Below are 23,014 nucleotides of genomic sequence, written 5' to 3'. Positions count from 1 at the left end.
TAGTGGAGGCTGCGGCTGCTGTTCGGGTTACTCTCTCTTTCTCTCTCTCTCCTCGCCGCGGGGTACTCGAGAAGGAGTTGTTCCTGAAGGGTTTGCGGGAGTTGGAGGGTTCCAGAAGTCTACCTTGACGTAATAATGTATATGCATGCCCAGGTACACACCCGTGTGTATTATGTCTGCATGCACATATTTTCTTGTATTTCTTGTTTTCCATTCCCTTACGAAGCCAAACCTCCGTCTCTTTCTCTTTCTCTTCTTCCTCTTTTCACTTCTCATTTGTTTTCTTTTTCCTCCGTCCTCTTCTATTTCCTTTAGGGTATATCCGACCCTCTCCTTCTTCCCTCCTTCTTCACTCTCGCACTACGAACGTTACATGCTGCAATGACGACGCCTGCAGCTTTCTTGTTCAAGCTCAGGATATCCTGTGTCTCTTTTCAAAATAATCCATCACGGTCTAACGGTTTCAGATTATATCCATTCCATGGTATACATGTAATATATTACACGTGTATGTCAATAGCGACAAAATCGCGGAGATGCTCTGCACGCGTACGAGATGACAGAAAATAAACTAATAGTAAATTACACAGTCGTAGAAAGTAGACTTTCAACTGATCCTTGGTAGGTCCATATGTACGATATCCACCACGCGGGGACGCTTATGTCTGGTCCAATTGTTTCAGATATTCCGTCAGTAACCACAAGTCGTCACGTTTCTTACCATTTCCTTAACAGGCACTAATTACCGACGGAATTGGTTCACGCAAAAAGCAGTATTCTTCCCTAAAATATCGAAACCGAATTACAAACGAGTGGAAAGTAAAAGTTTCAAAAATTAGCCTGTTTCAGAAGTAATTAGTCGAAGTATCGCAACGTCATGATCACGTCTTCTTCTCAAAGTTAACATATAATGACCGCGGTATAACCAGCGTTGAGAATTTCTCCTTCTCTGGTCCGTCACGGAAATACATTCCTCTTTTTCTTTCTCCGTCTGAAGCCGGGTTAAGAAAAAAGAATAAGAAGGAGATGAGTATTCTTGACTTCTTAATCTGTTGGTATACGTACAATGGGCTGAGGATTCACTCCCTACAGCGTAGCTGTCAAGCGGTATTAAAACGGGGGTCCTTTCACTTCGAGAAAAGATTTCGGCCGACGAGGACGACAATTCGAGCTAGAGATCGCGGCTTATGGTGCGTGGAAAACTCACCCCTGATGCCCCAATGCTGTCGCCTCTCCTCTCATCTTCTAAGCCTCTCTCGTTACGTGTCGGAGAATGTGGTGCCAGCCGCATTGTTGTCACGTCGGACAGGTTTGATCGAGTATTCGATATATTTGGGTAATATTTTCGACGCAAGAACCTGCCGTGCCACCAAGTCCCTTCGTTCCACTCATTTTCTCAAATTCAATCTCAATTCTGTATCTTCTTTTTTCAATTCGCACACCTAATAAGCCATATTCCAAATTTTCCCCAACTATTCGAGATTTTACAAACTCGAAATACAAACCTCCCCCCCTTCCCAAGAATAAGAAAAAATTTACCATACAAGAATCGAATTTGAATTCTTTTACGTAGCGTGATTGTAAAAATTTGTCGAAATGATAAACGTTGAAGTGATCAATGTTTCGTACCATTTTGCTGAGATCACACGACATTGCACTTCCGGATTCTTTATTCGGCACTCACCTGTTTCAGGTCCAAGGTGATAGTGACGTACTCGAATCGATCACCGGCAGCGAGAGTCGGGCTCTGCCACCACCGAGATCGGTTTGAATCGAGGGCGTGAGAAGCGTCGTGCCTTTTGCCGGGATCAGGACTGTTCGGATCGCAGACAGCGCATCTCGTCGGTTCGGAGGGTTTGCAGAACGTCTCGGGACCCTCTTCGCCGCAAGTCGCGTTGGCGTGTATTTCAGCTTTCGCGGCCACGTTGAATACCGAGGGAAACAAACCCCCGTTCTTCAAACTTCTCCCTATTCCGTGCCGCCGCGTTTCCCCTGTAATACAGCAGCAGAAAAAAACAAACATTATAAATAATTGTTGTAATTGTAGTTTTTAATTTTTATGCCAAACAGACCGATTTAAATAAAGTTCAGTTCTGACGGACACGAGTTACGTGTGTCAATTTTTGTGGGAGAAATCGGCTGTTTGAAATATAAATATAAAAGTGCAACGTCGATTTATCGATGTCGATTACAATATTACAATCGGGGTGGTCACAAAATTTTGGAAGTAAAATTTCATGACCTTTCCAGGTTTTCCAAGTGTTTATGTGTATTATACACGCGTGTAAAACCTCGACCCGCGATAATTATGTGTAGTAAGCGGGAAATTTGAAGCTGTAAATCACTGTAGCTATGTAATAATAATCCAGGTAGCTGGCTGCACGGATGACACATGGCACATGGCACACGGCACGTGCTAGTTGGCAAAATAGACGTTCAGTGAAATACACATGGCGAAGAAGAAGAAGAAGAAGAAGAAGAAGAAGAAGAAGAAGTCGACGGTATATAAAGTCAGAAGTCCAAAGTCGCCGTCTCGCAACGTGGTGGTGGCTGGATGGCTGCAGTTCTATGGGTTTATTGTTAGTGAACGGGTGTTATTTCAGCAGGCATCAGTCACGTCGGTCCAAGGATAGACTCGGGGTCGCTGAAGCTGGCTGGTTAGTAATGCCGGTTCGGAAACGTCGACGAGTTAAAGCGAACCGGAAACAACTGATGCGGGGGCGGTTCGGTTCAAAGTTTAGCAAATTAGGCACGCGCCAACAATCCGGATTTACTCTAAATATAGAAAAGAGAGCATATTATTATCCTTCTACCGTTACAACCGCAAAGCACCGAGCTCCCTCTCTTTGTACCTCGGTTATAAATAAGATCCTCGTTCGTATAAGAGAGAGAAAAAATATATATATATAGCGTTTTACTCCAATACCTAATTCCAATTTCAAATCCTTCCAAGTTCAAGTCGACGTACACTTTGCATAAGAATCTTCCAAGCCTTTGAGCGGGCAATCTTTTCAAGTGATTGTACAAAACCCCTCGACTTGAAACGTAATTCCACGGACACTTTAAAATGGAAAGTACAAGCTCTTGAAATATGGGATTTCGAACTGGAATTAACGTGACGTGGCGGCCGTTCGAATCGTCAAGTGGGCGATTAATCCTGACCGAATAAAGAAGTGTCCGGATATGATTCACTCCTCGTTCGTTCTACGACATTCGCTGAACTGCAGGAACGAACAACTAGATTGTGTGTCGAAAATTTTTGAGTTTTAATGGGAAAAGATCGAAGAAGCCGTGCGATCCTGGGTTTCTCTGGACTTTGTTCGCCGGGCAAAAAAGACCTTTGAAGGGAAATCGTCATGGCGAGCGTACGCCGTGACAAACGAAAGGAAAAACCATAGAGAGGGAGGCACATTTTCGTGTAAAGAGACAAAGAGAACAGATTTGCCACAGAGGCTTACGTAATTGTTCGTTCTATGATTTCCATATATAGCTGCTTGATCGATCGGATCTGTAGGATTGCCATTATATTTAATAAGTGTAATATTATGCATGTAAATTGAATGAAGGTGAAACAAAAGAACAGCGATGTTTTGTATAATAAATCAGTTTGTCTCGAAAACGTATCGCAGGAATTTCTTTCGGGCGCAAGAATAGGGGAAAAGTGAAACAGATAAAAGAAGAGAAAATGAAACATACGTATATCGAGAATCGAGCTGTATGTTGAACTCGGTTTAAAACTAAGTAATGGAACGGGCTTTAAGGGCCTAATAAGCAATTAAAATTCTCTGTGAATTCCTTATTTGAATAATGTTGCCTAACTTTCATTCATTCGAATGCATGGCAAGCCAAAGTTGGTGTGAGAAGTTAAACGAAAAGAAATATGCAGGCTTCAACCTCCTCCTCCTTCTCGCTTCGTTTATGTTGCGATAGGTCGACTTGAATTATGTGTCAGCTTTTTTAACAGCCTATAAAATTTTCGTCACCCCCATATATATATATATATATATATATATATATATATATATATATATATATATATATATATATATATATATATATGTGTGTGTTGTTTTCGGTAAAAGAAAAATAGGAAAGAACAGAAGGGTGATCAAATTTTTTAAATACAAAACCTATACAAACAAATTTTTCGAAGCCACCACAGAGAGCGATGTTTCTTCCTTCCTGCATTCATTTCCTCATCACGTCTCTCAAGCCAGCCTCAATTCTTCGTTTTTTTTTTTTTTTTATCGCTGTCGCCCGCGCGTTACGTTTTCCTCTTCAACCAAAACGACGTTTACTTGAAATTACATTTTCTCACAAAATATACAATCCGTCAGTCAATCAAGTCAATTCTTTAAACTTCTAGCCTGATAGCGATGTCTTGACATTTCTTTCAAAACCCGCACGTTTGCTTTCGTTCCTCAAAGTCACGTGTTATTCTCTTCTACATCCTATACACACCGAAAGATCCAAGTTTACCATCTCGGTGTCAGATAAGTTTAAATAAGAAAGAAAAGAAAAAAGAGAAAAAAATTATAAACAACAAAAAATTCCATCGCACTAAGCGAATGTTTTATCGATCATAACGCTGCACTGATCTTCCTACATATTTCTCCATCTCAAAAACCACGAACAAGATTGAAAAATATTAATGAAAATTTTCAACAATATAGTAACGAGGATTCGCAAAGTCGCGAATATCGCGCCTAAGGATCCGCCTGTACAAGTTTCCCACCCCGTGGTCCTAAATATAGCAAAAACTCGGCAAAGTTAGCCGTGCAGCCGGGCGTCGCGACGCGAAAGAAGCCCAACCGGCCCCCCAGCGTGAATCACGCCCGACATTCGACGAAGTCACGACGGTCTTAAGTAGTCGTTGCACACCGTCGCGTGTTAATTTTTCACCATACGAAAGTACTCAATCAACGTAATTCCATTTCAACTTTCTTCATTCCTCTGCTATTCTTCGTCAAATTTTTTTCACCACTGTATTATTACAAATTATACGCTACGCACTTATCTTGGGCAAAATTTTTAATATACATTGTTTTTCAATAAATGTGAGCTCGAAAAATCTATTACAACAACGAAATGAACGATTCCAGTACATTTGTAAACGAGAGATTGAATTTACGGATATTCTATAATACATCAAAGAAATCCCTGTGTATAATTAAACCCAGGTATAACATTCCCACAATATACCTCGTATATACCTATATAATATATATACACCCTACGTAATATATCGTATAGGTATAACTCCAGGCAATTAGTTTTGTTAGTAGAACAATAAAAAGTCATACAAACGCGTTGTAAACACGAAGATAAAGATTGAAAATTACTTCGTATACTATAAGTACATGCAGGATTAACATCTTTATAGCGTACCCCGCAATATACCTGTACGCAGCATCTGGTTTTCTCATGTTACTTGATTTTTACTCATTCTCCTTACTTCTGTTACCCGTCCTTTTTTTTCCGTTTTTTTTTTTTTCAATCGATCCCGCAACTTGTCAGGCTCATTATCACCTCCCGCCTCCCTGCACTCGCTATTTTCGTCGGATCGATTATAAAACCGGGAATTCTCTCTCCTCTCGCGTCAAGTATTTACGACGACGCACGCAATGGAAGGTAAAAAAGTCCCTTATCCCGACCCTCCGCCTTCTCGCCGCAGGGTGTAAACTCGCATATAATAATTACGAGTGAACGAGCGATCCGGTATCGACGGGTTTCCCGTTGCTCGCGTTTGTTCCTCATTCTGCATTGCAAGCTCCGGTTAAATCTCCCCCTCCCCTGCGTCCCCCTTTCTCGTTCAATCGTACACCTTTTTTCCCTCTTTTTTTTTTTTTTTTTTTTTATTTCATTATTTCTTTTTCCCTTATTCATCTCTCCCCCTCTCTTTCTCTCGATGTCGGCAAAGCCTCCCGCAACACGACGATACCGCCGCGTTTCTCTTTTCTCGGGTACGCGAACAAGTTCTTCGTTGAATCGTATACGTTATTCGTTTGTACAATACATAAATATATATCCTTCACCCCCGATATAAAAGAAAAACAGATTTAGTACCATTGGAACGAATGACATAATTATGTTCGTTTGAAAAATTCACATACCGATGATTATCCGAGAGTTTTCTCCACTATCTTCGTCCGTTCCTGCATAGCATGTATCATTTCACACAATTGACCAATTATAATCAATAGATACGGCATAATGGACAGGTATAATAATACTGCGAATATAACGATGAAAATACGATGAAAAAAACATGAAAGCTTGATATAAAAATTGAAGTAATAACAAAGGTAAAAATATGAGACCGAGAATAATTGTGCTCCCCGTATACATGTATGTAGTAATCTGCAGTGCTATGCCGCTTCGCTACGAGTACTTATCGCTATCCAACCCTCTCTCTTTCTCTCTCGACCACTTTTCTCCAGCGCCATTCGTTCACCACGGCGCGATTACACGCTTCAAGAGGTACTAGTGAAGTTAAACATGCCTGATCGCAGGTGAACCTGCGAGGAGTCGGAAGGCGCACCGAGCCAAGGATGAGAGGAGAGGATAAAGAGAAGGATGAAGAGAATGCAGAGAAACTCCCCGCGTGATTACCGGCGGTCATCTGATTACAGGCCTGCTGCCATCACAACGCGTCGGCGAGAAAGGGAGAGAATGTGATCCTCTTACCCGGACTTGGCTAACTAACAATAAGTACAGGCTCGGGTGCCAAATCTCACATGCCTTCACATCGTACCCACTTCGGGAAGTACAGCGTGTTTCAACCCTTACGCTGTAAGCCGGGGTCAAAATGCCGCCGTGGTATCTTCGCCGTAAATTTCGTATGAAAAACATTAAAAATAATCTGATTTGATCCATGATAAATACTGAAATATCGTAAAGATCGTTGACTCATTCTTTTATCGAAAACTCAAGTCCACTCACACGAATAAATATTGCTTTTCATAGCGCAATATCTTTATATTTTTTCTCTTAAATATCCATGTCTTGAGAGTTGATCGGTCGATTTTTCAGCTAAAGATATTGAAAATTCACTGAGTTATGATTTTTTTAATAGAATGATCCATTTTCGGGTTTTTGTTGCCTGGTGAATTTTTTTTTTTTTTTTTTTCGTATTCAAAATTTCCTTCTGATAAAGACAACTGATTTGCCTTGAAACATAATAGTTAAAACAGAACGTAGAATTTTTTCAAGCTATTTGAATCTATATCTCCGTTTCTACATGATGATTTTTTGTGTTGGGTCAACACAGGAGGTGTGCAGCATAAGGGTTAACGTTATCCACAAGAACGGAACGTTGTACGCGTCAGTCATAAAATTGCCATCCAATCTTTACAAATTAAACATACCTAAATGCCTCTTCGACATTTTCTTTTACAACTTTGATCTTTTCCAAAAGACCTCTCGCGGCGTTCTTTGTCCATTTCTAATATCGCAATATAGCAGCAGGTATCACTTGTGTCAGTCGTCACGTCAAAAATTGGATTAGTCTCCCTTTCTGACGCGGAGGTTGTTTTAGGTAGGTATATACATACCCATCTATACATACCTATTGCCTACTTCCGAGGAAAGCAAAATTGGAAACATATTTAACTCCCCCGACAGGTTTGGGTCGTCCCTTATTTCTCATTTCTTCTATCTCTCGTTTATCTTTAGTTTCTTATCCATTCGCTTTCTTTTATTCCTTTCTTCTATTATAGGTATATACGAGTACATATACAGGCTGCAGCTAACCGCGTGTCTATTGAAAACGTATACCTATGTATGTATCCACATAAACTTCGGTTTTGCTTTGTATTTTTCGTTTTCCAATCTCGTTTTCTGTCTTTCTACTTCGGTCTAATCTAATCTTAAGTGTTCCTTTTCCGGTTCACTTCGGGGAAGGTTGTTAGTTCCACAATATATCTTTCACTCCGGACTACCGCTGAACTATTACTGATGACTGCCGATGCTGCTTGGACTGCTAGGTTTACACAGAGGTATAATATGCATGTAGTATGTAAGTGCGGAAGATTACAAAGTGATTATTATCTGCGTTTTAACGGTGCGTAAAAACAGCTAATGGATATTATATACATACCAGTTAACCGGAGTTCGGAGGGTTGTCTAAAGGGACGATATGTGATGAAAAGGGCGGGCGGACTGAAAAGTGATGGCGACGATGAGATAAAGAAGGGCTGAGAAAATCGTAGACAAATCATTATATATTTCATTTCATTCGTTATATCCATAATATATATCTACTTCATTTAAGTTGGGACTCAGTTACGCGGACAAAAAATAATCTATTCAATATATACGTAAACGGAGAGAACGACGAAGAATTTATCTGCAATTCTTGCCTGCGGGATAAGATCGGAAAAACAACAAAAAAAAAAATTGAATAAAATTAAAATAAAAAAATCTTCAAAAGCATACGGCTCACTCGAATCTTTTTAAAGCCGATTTTCACGCCTCGATCTACCGTAATAAAAAACAAAAAAAGAGGGCCGTAACAATAAGAGGGTAAAATCTATGAAGCGGATAGACGCTGAACGCTTCTGGTTGACGGACAGAGGCGGGCGCCTTTTAATCCGCACACACACGGACGCATGTTGCACGACAGACGATTCGTTGCGGCTTTATTCAATAATAATTTCAATGGCTAAGCTACAAGGGTGAAGGAGTGAAGGGATAGGCATTGCCCTAGGATAAGGCCGTTACAGGATGATATCCTTGAAATTCAAACGATTCAAACTTACAAAGGATGCTTTATTCAATTTTGTAACGCTCTCGAATCAATTATACCTAATCGCGCAGTCAGTCTCTTCTCTCGTTTCAATTATTGTCCATGTGATACGTCAAATATGTATTTTTATGGGGAGGTATGGATCAGTACGTGTTCGTGATTTACATAGACGGCATGTACTTTGAACGCGATAACGAAAGATTTCTCGGATTATCACAACTCTTAGATATATTAGTATACTTTAGAATTTGTTTCGTGTACGAATATATAGGTACACAGGATTTTCGACGACTTTCAACCGAATTGAACCGCATTCCATTAGATGAATTGAAAAAGGCAAAGTAAATGATAATCTTTTGTAACCAGCATCTTGTTTAAGACGTGATTGAAATACCTAATCGGTGACAGATATTTTCTTGGTCTGTAGGTATAAAATACTACAGCTGAATACGGTGCACATATAAATTTAATATTCAATCTAACGTGACTTGACCGAATGTCAACTAATGCAAACTTATTCTTATAAACTTGTATACGTGCATCAGAGTGGTTAGAGATAAGTTGTTTTTTGGACAATTAATCTAACAGGTCGCACTTTTAATTTTTATTTCCTATTCGTTTAACATGGTAAAATTTTTTCATCTCAATTGAATGGAAAATTAAAATTAAAGCTAATGAGCTCATCTCTTGGCAGGATCTTTTTTCTGTCAAACACTAGCATTTGAGAGGATAAGTGCGAGGAAGAAAAAATCTTTTTTTCAACAAGGTACCAAGGTACATGGTACAAATCAAGTACACTAAAAGTAAAAACACGTTTTACCTGCTCAATCGGGCAGCTCGTCGCTATCAATTCTAAAAGAGAAATAAAGACGGCTACAAATACCTGTAGTCTTTAAAGAAAAACAAAATGCAGAAGAAATATTTCTTTTACGCTACACAGTTATAAATTAACGCTTGGTTTTTTTAATTCTCCTCTTCAATTGATAATCCTTACCATCGCCGCTGCGACGCGCTCCGCGTAGTGTGATTCTCATAAAATTTCCTCAAGACGTTTGAAAAAAGGTTTTCCAACCACGTGGCGACGGTGTTGTTCTTATCGGCATGAGAAACTGCACTCGGTTCGTTGTACATTACCTACGCGCACCATCACCATCACCATGACCATCGGCATCGGCATCTTTTCGTCGTCGAGGAAGGCTCTCTTGGCGCAGTGCGCCGTTGCATACGCATCTCGTTTTTACCCTAAGTGCGTTGCGGTGAGAGCGTTGCAACCGGCTCGCGGTTAAAGTGAACCTAGCGTACTTATCTAAAGAATGCAATCAACCCCACGCACTGCAGGCCTCTTTTATTCCTGCCCCACCACGATAATGTGGACAAATTTTATCTCGCTTTTTTCTTTCTCATTCCCTTCATTTTACAACGTCTAGACTGCCGAGAATGAGTGGGTGAGTAAAGGATGGAAAAGTATTTCATTGTAAATAGAATTTATAACAATTTCAGCAAATTTTCAATTTATCTCGGAATTAAATTTTTTTTTTCTTCATTATTCATCCCTATCAGTGATTCCAAGTGATATTCGTTCAATTCGATATTCAATTTTAAAGGACAATCCACAGGTAGATGATTTTACGATGCGACAAGCTCAAAATTTTTCGATTCGAAAAAACATTAGTCAGAAAAATGAAACATCGGCATACAATAGTTCCTCTTTTTTTTTTTTTTGCAATGCACAATGCAGCAAGTATATATAAGTATTAAAATCGTGCATGGAAAAATTCGTATTCATTCACAGTTACTTTTGCTTTTTTATGGGCCCGCGGTAAACAGGGTGGAGCCCTTAAACGCCCCGGCGGAGAAAGTGGGACTTACTCGCGTGTGTGCAGCAATTTATGTTGCATTACATGCGTAATATGTACGCTCGTTGAACGAACGTGTGTGTATCCCGTTATAAAGCGAGGAGGTCGAGTGCAGGAAGCAATTTATATAAAATACTTCGATTATTATAAACAGCTTTATCGTCGATATACGTATGTATATACCGAACAAGTTATACGCGATACATACGTTACTTATGCCCGTACGTAGGTACAGACGGATTATACCTACACTTATCTAAAGGCGTAGCGGTATAACGAATATTACAAAATCTGTATTTTATAGGCGTTGCAGTTGCAGTAGGTTGAATCGACTGTGATACGGAATATTCAAAAAAATAAAAGAAATAGATATGAATTCCTTGAAGAATTTATTTCGGCAATTCACATGCACATATTATTAACAACGACATTTGGGATATGATTGTGAGGTAAAAATTTTTTGAACCAACAGTTTGATCGTCTCAACACGAAGTCAAGTTCCATCACGTTCGAAAAAAGAATCACACCGTATAAATTTGTATATAACAATCTCCGAAGTAAAACACATATTACGTCGAATAATAATAAGCTTGGAAGTAACGAACCGTTTCACGTTATTATAGAAGTGTAAAAATTTCTGATCACCGATTCATTAATCATCATAATTATCGTAAACGCACCAGTCAAGTATACACATACGTGTGTATATATATATATACAAGTGACAAGACTGATGATTATATACTTGATCGTTATATAATTATAGATCAAGAGGTCAATAGTGCGAGACAACCAACCGACAACACACGGTCCATATGCGGATTACAGTGCGTGTAATTTGACGTGAAATTATACCTAGTTGCGTAATTTCCTGGCGAATATTTATACAGTCAAGGGTTAATCATGCGAATATCTCTGTACGTGTGTATGTATATATATATATATATATATATATATATATATATGGGTCAGTATACCCACGCATTTTCACCTACCTTAAACGTGAGATCGGTTTCACGTTATTATATATACATATATATATATATATATATATATATATATATATATATATATATATATATATATATATATATATATATATATATAAGTGAACATAACCTACACACAGGGTATGTGCACGTTGGGCATGTACACGCATGTATGAAACGTAACCCACGCGTTGTGTAGCATCGCTCGCAAGATCGCCGGGATTGCGCAACAAGATCAATTGAGAAGAACGTACGATACCATACGTTATGTTATACAAAGGCATACGCGTGTGCCGGTACGTAGGGATGCGTATAATGCATGAAAAATTACAAGGGATCGTACATGATTTATGCCCCATTGAAAATACGTTACAACGTTATGTGGTGTAGACATTATTCAACCCCTGCACATCACGCATGCTGCACCATATCGCTGCATTTCACGTGCGTTAGTTATTTCTTATCAAGGAACACGGAGAGATTATTTATTCAGTATTGCATAATTGTAGTTAAGGGACAAGGAATTATTAATATCCAAATTGAAGAGATGGTCCATTTTTGGAATACGGAAAAATTTACCCTGTGCTCTCGAACAAGTGGTGAAATTTTACAAAGCCAGAAATTCACAGAACTGAAAATCTTCGATCACTCAGAATTTTGATGTTTCGGATTTTTAAATTATCTCATTTTCGCACTCTCGGAACTTTGCACTTTCGTAACTTTGAGCGTCGAGTTTCGGACCAATTGAAACTTTGGTGTTTCGTCAAAGTCTGGTTTCTTTACTTTAAGTTTCGCGACCAAAAGCTTCGGAATTTGCCGCTTTCGGAATTTTTCAAATTCGGAATTTCAACCCCGTCCCAATAATAGAACCGTTTCGGAAACCGGAAGGATCGTTAAGTACGCGCGAGAGCTTCTCAATAGCTCGTTTTCCTTCCCATTTTCCTCTTTTTCCATTCCACTCTTGTCTACTCGAATCTCTTCTACTCTGACCCACCCCATTGTGAATTTTCTCTTCTTTGTCGAGTGGAGAGGACATCTCCGATCCACCACCGAATGGCGGCTTAACGAACGAGAAGAATCGATCGTAAATATAGTGGAACGAACCGAAGCCGTTAAAAGAATGTTCGCATTTGTGCAGAGTAGGTATACCTTTTTAGGTCCTTGCTATTGCCCAAATCTATTATGTAAGAGGAAAGAATCGCCCGGAGCTACAAAAGCGAGTCACGAAAAAATTTCGCCGAATTTTCGAGTGCGTAATTTCATGGGTGCCGCGATGCAAAGTCAAGTTTTCCGTTATACAGTTTTGGCCGCCGTTATACGGTTTTGTGTCGACTTTCGGAATATTTGCCACCTTTGTCAAGTGGAATAAGGATTTTCTGTGGCTCGAGCGGAGAGTGGAGCATGGGACGCGATTATTTAAGGCCCCTGAAGGGATCGGAGGTCCTGGGGGTCCGCCGGCCAAAAGGCCCCACACGACGCGTCGTTACCTCGATTCTTGACCGCTCTTGTAAGGTACAAGTATACACAGGTATACATGTATGCATAGGTATACCCACTTCGGACGGTTTCAACACAATTCTCACGACGAGTGGAAATTTTCGATTTCTTGTTTTGTGTTTCTGCTTTCCATTCCTGAGATGAGAAAATAACCGAGTTCATTACCCGTCGACAGTCAATTTTCGGTCACGAAGAAATAACAATTTCAGAGAATTCATTTATTCGTTAAAGTAAAGCTTCGGAATGAGTATTGGCGGTACGGTACAGTCGGCTCAAAAATCAGACCAAGGGAAGGTTTATTAATCCTTTTCCATAGAAAGAGTAAAACTAAAGCTCAAAAAAACAGAATATAATTTAAAAAAAAAGTTCTTCCGATTCGGAAAAGAATGATTAAGCATTGAAGTTTAAAAGAAATCACATCGTTCTACTATTTTTGGTTTTATTGTCAAAACTTTGGTATAGTTCGTTCGATTTTGTTGAACAATATCTGATTTTATTATCAAACGAATACTTCAGAAATCCTTTGGCTTCAAATCATCGTTTTCGATTACGTTAGGCGAGACTTTTCAACCCTCAATGTTATCACGTTCTTATTTCAACCACTCTTTCGACCCGAGTGTAAGTACCATAAATTCTTCAATATTCTTTAAAATTTGAGGACGTTCCGTGCAGCACGCGTGTCGTTGACACGACAGGCACGTTAGTAAGCGGTTGACGTACGCGCATAGCTTCCCTTACAGCTTGCATCCTATCTTCTCCATTAGTTTTCTCGTGCCCTCGTAAATTTTAATTGGGCGTATGCCAGACAACAGATTGACAGGAGAGATTGTACGATGTATATACGCTAATCACGTACGGTCGACGATGCCTCTGTAGCTGTGTACAGAGGATACAGGTAGACCGGTACGAGACTTCCTCCACTTCCATCGCGTACACGATAAACGATCCACGGTTGCGGTCTACAATATTATAAATGAATCGACGCATGCGGCTACAAATCGTTAAAATAACCCCTCGGAATATAACAGAGCATGTAGAAAAGATTAGCCGATTACAAGTCATTGCTTTCTTTTTTAACACTTACTCGTATAAATTAATTAACTGGACGATTGGTAAGTAAAAACAAAAATTCAGATAAAATTTCGTGCCCGTAACAACGTTTGTAAAATCATCAAACAAACGCTGACGCACAATGATAATAATAATTCTGGGAGTCTTACATATGTATGTATATTACATATATATGTATATTACATATATATGTATATATATGTATATCGTCATGTGCGAAGAGAGTACCTACGAAGCAGGTTTGCAGTGTTGCGGAATTTTAAACGATAATGAAACGAAAGATAGAAACAAATGGGGTGATGGGAGTGCTAGCGAATGCAATGCAAAACGACTGCGCTGATTGCAAGATTATTTAAACACCCCGTTCTTATTGTTAGTTGAAGCTTGCACTCGTATATACTGTAGACATAACTTTATATGCATTTGCATTCTGCGCATCGGTATGCAATAAAAAGCCCGCAGCTCAACGAAGGTCGGAAGCAACCGGTACAATTAAAGTAATATGTAGAATACCTGAGTAAATGAGAACAAAAAAAAAAGGATTCGCGCGTTTAAAATCGTATAACGGTACGAACGCTGTTTATTATATGTTACGTGCGTGCATATCTATGTATTATATACATTTGTGTGTGTATCACTAATCGCTCTTTTCCTATTACGATGCAACGTTATAATTGTACAGTGTGGTGGAAACTACCAGGGAGAACTGTTATCTACTGATCATTGTCAATGCCCAGCTATTTTATCGTTCATTCAATTTTCAACGAATACCTACATTAATAATAATAATTAATAATAGGACAGTAAAAAAAAATCATCCGTTTACGGTCCATTCGGTTCTTTCGTCCGTAAATTTTATTGGGGATAATAACGTTTTAGAAGTTTCTTTCATTTCTCATCCCTGCTGCGGGAATATTACGATTCGAGAAAAATTGCAATGCGATGGTTCTTTTCGTAAAAAAGATTTTTTTATTACTAGACAGTTTTGGAGCAATGAAGTGACGCCAAGGATGATTATGGTATTTTTTTTATCTTCGCCTTTGTTATAGTAGACTTATAGAAATTGCTAAAATAAAAAAAAAAGCAAACAGATGAAAATTTGTACTCTTTTTGATATAATTTGAATCTCATGCACACATACCTATATTACAATACAACCGATTTCTCAATCTCTCGATAATCATAAACGTAAATAGAAAAGAAGTTAAACACGAAGTAAAGGCATAATATCGCGGTGAGTATCGGTGATCACGCTATGTAATTGAAATAGGACGAGAGCGAAGGAATAGGCGTGTTTGTATTTGGAATTTTGGAAAAACGTATAATAACAAGGTACACGACGAGAAAACAAGAAATGTATAAAGGCATAGAGATGGTCTCTCCGCATATAACGCGCGCATCGGGGGTTCGAGTTAAGGTAAATAGAGTCTAGAGAGTGAAGTAGACGACGACTACGACGACGACAGCGAGAGAAGCGAGAGAAGCGAGAGAAGCGAGAGAAGCGAGAGAAGAAGGAAGGAAGGAAGTAGGGAAGGTTTGAATGAACATAAAGCTGAGAAGAGAAACGAAGAGAAGAGAAGGAAGGGATCGCCAACCGAGGCGCTTCAGTTCAAAGGAAAGCACAACCGACCCGAAGTATTTGTTGTTCGATGTAAGGTGAAGAGAATATGGTACGAAAAAAGAAGAACGAGAAAAAGGAAAAAGAGACTTAAAAAAAATCGAGGGGATGAGGAGAACAAAAGGAAAAGAAAAAGTTCTACCGCTGCCTGGGAAATTAGTGATGAATCGCTCCGGGCCAGCGGCTGCTGATGGTGATGGTGATGGTGATGGTGATGGTGATGGTGAGCTGCTCACTGGACCAACGCGCTTCTTCCTAGTTCTTTCTGTTATGTATTACGGTTGTATAATATATACATTATACGGATGGGTGTGTAGATGTCTACTATACGCGGTAAATACGGCCACAGTGTAGCGACTTGTTCGAAAACCGTGCAGGTAGTTTAAGTCGGTGGTAAATTCTCACCCACGATCTAACAACTCGTGAATCGATTGTCGGAGATTGGAAAGCTCACAATCTTTTCGGGTGTTGTTCAAATCTCCTCAAGTCCAGACATGCGTGGTAAATTTTTGAAAATTTACAAAAGAAAATACGACTATATAAATTTCAATTCATTTTCACTAGTCGATCGGATGATGTGCTCGTTTGTAATTTATACCTGACTCTGAAATATTGCCGGTAGTTTTTTTCATTTTTTTTTTTCTCGTTTTTTACAAACTTTATCGTTAGCCTGACCATTTATCAGATAATAATCAGCTCAACCTTATAGCTTTAATAAGGTGATTTCGTAAGATGAAATAGTTGAAGCTTTCTCGGTATGACGTTATATGTGTGGAAAGGTGTGTAAAAGATCCGACTCGCGAGAGTGAACGATACTCATCTCTCGGTGATTTGGAATCCGTATTTCGAAACTCGATGCGCGTTAATTACTTGTAGATGGATATATTTTTCAGTTATGCCGAATACCCGGAGCCCTCGTTCTCCGCTTCTGGTGGTTAGTGTTTGAGAAAAATTCAAATGAACGGCAAACAGAACAACCCATTTCACACTTGAACGTGAGTCCATATATAATGAGAAAGAGAGGAGTTGTTGAGAATTTCCGTGAGAGGAAAACTGGTCGAGATCCGCTTCCGTTGGATTACGTCGTCGGTGTATTTGTACCTTATAAGAACGAACGTACGCAGAAAAATGGTCCCGGACAGGTTCGTAACGGCATTGATGCGGTTGTAAAAAAATTTGATACTTCCCATAATATCAGCAGACCCGAATTTTAGATACAAGATACACTCCTTATGTGGTAAAAAATAATTAGGCGCTCTTTAATCAGTAGCTAATTAATTAATTGGTAAGCAGTAGTGATCGATTTCTGTCATCGGAAAATTTCATTTCCCTATTGGTCTGAGTACTGTAGAAAAAAGTACTCGAATATAACAACGATTTTGGAAATATCAAATTAACACAGGAATTAAGTACTCCACAGATATATTAGACGTCATTCTAAAAGTTCTGATCCTTGATTTTATGAAAAAAAAACAAACAAATTTGATAAATTAATTTATGCATGTACGTTGTTGAGCTGTCGTAAAACCGTTTAAATACCGGATGACAATCTAAGAAATTGGTCAAAGCAAAAACTCGATGCAGTTTAATTGATAATTAAGGGTTACTAACAGTTCTTTACATGGTAATTGTCTGTACCCCAATTCTTCGTCTTTTGGTTCTTTACTAACACAAGCTTCACATTCCTTACTCCAAAAAAACGATGAAGAATTCTATGAGTTTATTTCAGAATGTATCTTCTGAATGCACAAATGTTTGATCAACTTGGAGAACTGTTAGCAATAATCGTTTATTCAGGAAAAAACATTTCGATCCAGCGTTTTCCCAAACCGCTCAAAAATTAAGTAACATTTAAAGGGAAAGTCAGGATCGCATTTTGATGTACATCGATATATAAATTTTTTTTTCTTTTTTTTACCACGAAAGTATCAAAGCACGAAAGCAGTCTTCAATTACACGGTACCTAATTAGTTCCTAATTAATATTTACCCAATTTCTGTCTTGATGAATCATCGAAATACTTACATTGTTTCGATACTTTTTACCTGTGAGATTTTTTGCTACAGTAACTTTGCTTGGTATGTAATAACTATATACAAACGAAACTTCCGAACAAAAAAGAAGTAACCGAGTTCGTAAATTCCGTTTATCACACCTGATTACGTTATAATCTATGCATGTTATCCACGTACGCATATAAAGTACGTGCTTGAAGTTCCGAAGACGTACCGTGTATCATAAACCACACGGGCCTTATCGATCGATTTTAACCGATTTGATTTATATCTCTATCAATAAGTTGTTGTTTCAAACGATACTTCATTAATTCTGCAATTGTCTTCGATCGAACAGTTTGACTTAGAAACTTTTTCGATACCTATCGTGACTTCGTCCGATACCTTACAGTACCTCCCTTGTTCCCTGTTTCCTTTTTCTTTCCTCTCCCGATTCTTTCTTATTTCGATCCTTACCACCCTCGCACACATTAATAACGTCACTCGGTAAACAAAGACAAATTCGGAAAAAAAAAGATTTACCGTTTTTGAGGCCGTGTTTGGAGCTCCTCGCTGCTTGAACGGCGGTTAAATCCCGAAGGAGGATAAGGACGAGAAGAGTTGCGAGGGCCCTCCGGGTCGGACTCGTCCCCGTCTTCGTCGCCTCGGCGTCGCCCATTTCGTCTCTCCTCTTCGTAGAGTCCGTAGTTCAAAAGCAAGTCCCCGCAGACGGCGGGTCCGGGCCCCTGCACATTCGCAGGTATCACATCTGCCACGAAACCGCACTTAACACCGAAATTCCACCCCCTCCTCCCCTCCCGCCTCGCACGTGCTTCGCGCTTTTCACCGTCTCTCTCTCTTTCTCTCTCGACAGAGAGAGATACTTTTGAGATTTGGAGATATTTTTTCAATCCGAGCCGCACGGATAGGAGGCAAAATTTTCTCTCTCTTAATTAACTCTACCCTCTCCTTGTTTTCCTTCTACTTCTTCTTCTTCTTCTTCTTCTTCTTCTTCTTTTCGTTCCTCTGAAGAAACGCGGTAGGTATAACCAGTTATTACACTAATTTATACCGCACCCTGGATGCTGCGTCAGGCCTACGCGGCTTCGGACAGCCGTTGCCTTATCGATCTCGTTTAATCACCCAAAGTTATTAGTCGCCTGCCTGCCCGAGTGCGTCTCGCCGCTGTCTCACAACAATTTCACTATACGAGGAAAACGACGACAAGAAAAGCTAAAACGCTGCGACATCGTCATCGCAATCGCCGCTTCAATACGAATTTCTTACACCCCTTGATCCTTTTCCTCCTTTTCGCACTTTTCGACGATAAAATCGATCGAACAATCCTTCACCGCCTCGAGTGACTTGAGACCACGTGGATGCACTCCGCCAAACACGATCCAACACGCGTGCGGCGGATAAACAATCGACGATCGGCACGACCTATGATTGGTGCGAAAACGATCGCAGCACGTGTTCGAAACAAACGACGATCTGTTTCCGCGGAAGCGCGCACCGTTTAAAATTCAGAATTCGAGTAACGCAAATCAACCGCCGGGACTCGCTCCAAAATTCGATTCATCGTTTTTGCAAAAGACACCGGAAAACCGCCTTCGACCGCGCCGATGCAACGCCGCGAGCAGACTGACTCAGTCTGTTCAGTTGACTGGCTCGGGTCAACGCCGAGAGGGAGAGAGAGAAAGAGAGAGAGAGAGAGCGAGAGAGAGCGAGAGAGAGAGAGAGAGAGAGAGAGCGAGAGAGAGAGAGAGTTGAGCACGCTCGCACCTACCTACCGTCAAACTAAATCTGGCAACTACACTCTGCCCACAACACGACACGATCCTCTTTTCCCCCCTTTCCCTCGATCCCTCTCTGCTACTCGACGACCATTCTCCACCGGTCGTCCAGTCGGACTGAACCTTTGGAATTGCAAATTTTCGATACCGCAACTTTGTTTTCGTAACCGTTGGAGCGGAGGAGGGGGAAGGTTCGGGAATCGAAATTTCGAATAGATTCTGCTGTAGCTTCGGCCGCGATTTTGAATTCATAAGGGAATTTCCTTTTGTCAAACAACTCACCGACTTACAACTTTTGAGGCAAAACTGTCGTGACTAAGCTTATAAGAAATTTAATTCTCTACAACTTTGGTGGTGACTATTTTTCGTCTACGATAGATATTTTCTGACATAAAACATGGATCCAAGATAGTGGTGGAAGCTGTAGCAGAATCGGGGAAGAATTCTGGATTTAGACTACCAACGAATCTCCTCTCCTCCCCCCCCCCCCCCCCGTCTCGCGCGGTTAAAAAAAACGAATCAGTGCTAACTAAAAATTGCAATTTGAGGTGTGTTGTTTTTTTTTTTACTGCACACACGAAGGGGTGTTTTACTGGAACAAAAATCACATCATGAATACATGTTTCACGATTATTTACATTTTGTAGAGTGATTACGAGGGATTACTTGACAAATAATTTTACTTCGATTATGTGATTTTTCACGATCTCGAAGATTTTTTTTTTATAATTTCCCAAGTTTACAAAGACATTTCTGTAATCTCAAATGATTTCTCATGGCTATACCGATGAGTACTAATGCAGAATTTTATTTTAATATTACTGACTTCGACGTGATTTCGGAGATTAAGAAATGATTTCGAATGATATTGACACCGTGGTCCGTTGAGTAAAATATTCCTCGGTACGTTCCGATAGACTGTGGATAGTGTAATGGGTGGATGTGCGGATTTACGTACCTTTATTTTCCCATCCGGCATTGAACATCTCGCGTCGCTGTAGACAGTAAAAAGATTAGTAGCAAAATCCGCGTATAAAAAAATTTTATTTCATAAGATTCGACCAACTATCGCCTTAAATTATAGAAATCTTGTAATTTATATTTATGCACGTTCAAGTTCGGCGTTTGTCATCGCCGGATTTATTAATTTATAGTGATAAATTTCAGTAGGACATTTTGATGAAATATTCAGGGTCTTTAAGTGTGCTAGTTGAAATGTTATTTTCAAATTTTTTTTTCAATATATAATATATTTTGTAATGAATTCCAAAAACTACTACCTACTTGTATATTGATATAAATGTCCGCCAAACTTGAAATATTTCTAGTAACGTTGCAGTGTGTTTGAAAAAGAGTTTGAAGAGAAAAAAAATTGAATAAAAATGTTTCAAAGGTACGCTTGTGAAGTATTATGTTATACAAAAACAATGAACGGTATATACCTCAGATTTTGAAATTGTAACAGTAGATATCCGTACGATATATTCACACCGCAAAATTCGATCCATAGAGAATTATTGTCAGATATTGTTTTAGGTGAAAGATAACGGGTTCAGGTGTTACATGGAAGGTATTTGGTTGCGTGTGACAAAGTAAAGAGACGTGGATTGATTTTTCAATATTTTTTTCTAAAGAAACATTTCTCAGTAACGAACACACACGGATAAATCTGCAGTGGTCAAACTATAGAATACAAGTTTCATGGATTTTCTTTCGTTTTTAATTTTCATTTTAATTTCTTTTCTTTTTTTTCCGGTTTCTTTTTTCTGTTTTTTTTTCTGTTTTTTTTTTATTTTTATTTTTTTTTGTACAACGCTATTTCGTTCTACATGGGTTACAAACATGATTCCCATTCGAACTTAGATTGCGGTGTACGTATATATACGTGCTTATATAGTATAATAACAGGGTGAACCGTATTCTTTCATACCAGAATCTCTCTTACCTTTTCTCTTTCGTCCCATTGAAAATTTGGAAAAATCATGCTCGTTATATCGTAATTTATGTTTACAATGTGAGGGGAAGACGAAAAAAGTACAGAACGTTTTAATAATTAATGGGGAAAAATCAAGAAAAAAATAAATCTCTTCGATCTAGAAAATTTTTTCCATGTGCATGTATGTCTTTTTTTTTTTTTTTTTAGTTTTCAACTCTTTCACTTTCAAATGGACAAGTTATGTCGTATACATGATTGGTGTATACGTTCATCGAAATGTGTATTATTGTCCGTATATAATGACTATATGCATGTGTTATATACGCCTGTAGCTAAGAATGGATAAATATTAATTATCGAGAGCATGGCGGTACTCAAGTTTTTTTTTCCGAACGGATCACCCTGTCGAACAATTTCAATATGTACACGTATACCGACGATGAGTTTAATGACGATGACGATAATAATAATATTAATTATTATTGATAGTATTATTTTTATCATGATTATTTCATTCGCAGAACAGCTGCAGGATATTACGAAGCATGAAGTTTTAGGGGTTGGCAGTCAAGTTTTCTGTCGTTATTGTTGTTGGTATTATTATTATTATTATTATTGTTATTGTTATTTTTATACGAGTGCATTTCGCGGGCCGGTTCCAATCGCCTGATCACAATTTATTGTATTACAAATAAATTATATTACTTATACAGCTTATACTCTTTACTTTTCGGTTTTGTTTTTTTCTCCTCCTATTTTTCTCTCTTTCGGATAACTTCTTTCCCCTCTCCGCATAAACGTTCAATTTATATACGTATAATGTACATGTATTTTGTGTTGGTATAATAATAGGTGTCACATAAGTAGGTGTAATAATTATAAGCACATATTACGCGTTTTATGTCGAAAAATGAAATGAATAAAATCACTTCGTTATTACAGCTAAGTAATCTTGTCACTGATTTTTCTTTCCAATCATACGTGCATATTTTTTTTTTAATTATTTTTTTTTTCAAATTTTTTTTCCACTTCCTTCAACGCGATCACAACTTCAAGCACCTTTACATAAATAATCTATTATCTATTGCTCAGTTTTCTACACATTATATTATGTATAGTCACACAACGTTTGTCCGTTTTCAACCGCCATACATATTACATGCAAATGAATTATTCTCGCTGCATTTCACCGTCATTATTGATATATTACTATTATATTTTCGGATTTCTTTCGTTCCTCGTCATCGCCATTCGCTTGATTCAACGTAACATAATTTTTCACTGTACTTCGGACAAAGGAATTATCATCATTATTTTACCCCACATCGGGTATGTTAAAAAATTTCTTCGATCAACTGAACTACCCATACCTACATACGCACTTTTTATCGTGTTATACGTATTCGGCTGTTGCGATAATTCAGCTCATTAGCTATGGGTGTTGTTTGATATGCTACATTTTATTGTTATTATGTGATATGCGCTCGGTAGTATTTATACACTATAACGTA

At 38.8% G+C, this 23,014-nt stretch overlaps 1 protein-coding gene across 2 annotated transcripts in view; it reads right to left on the bottom strand.

Annotated features, from left to right (window-relative positions):
- LOC107217004 (laminin subunit alpha-1) overlaps nucleotides 1–23,014 on the bottom strand; it is a 167,918-nt gene that overhangs the window by 62,444 nt on the left and 82,460 nt on the right. The window contains exons 1-2 of one of the 2 annotated variants that reach the window (XM_046732349.1): nucleotides 18,315–19,369; nucleotides 1,685–1,992 (exon numbers count right to left, since the gene is read on the bottom strand). In XM_046732349.1, coding sequence (XP_046588305.1) covers nucleotides 1,685–1,992; nucleotides 18,315–18,450 — 444 coding nt within the window. In that variant the 5' untranslated portion in view covers nucleotides 18,451–19,369. Of the gene's footprint in view, nucleotides 1–1,684; nucleotides 1,993–18,314; nucleotides 19,370–23,014 lie in introns of those variants that run through there. The other variant, XM_046732348.1, reaches the window with a different exon arrangement.

Source organism: Neodiprion lecontei, chromosome 2 (genome assembly GCF_021901455.1).
Source record: "Neodiprion lecontei isolate iyNeoLeco1 chromosome 2, iyNeoLeco1.1, whole genome shotgun sequence".
NCBI classification, from domain to species: domain Eukaryota; kingdom Metazoa; phylum Arthropoda; class Insecta; order Hymenoptera; family Diprionidae; genus Neodiprion; species Neodiprion lecontei.
This window is presented reverse-complemented; position numbering and strand designations above follow the sequence as displayed.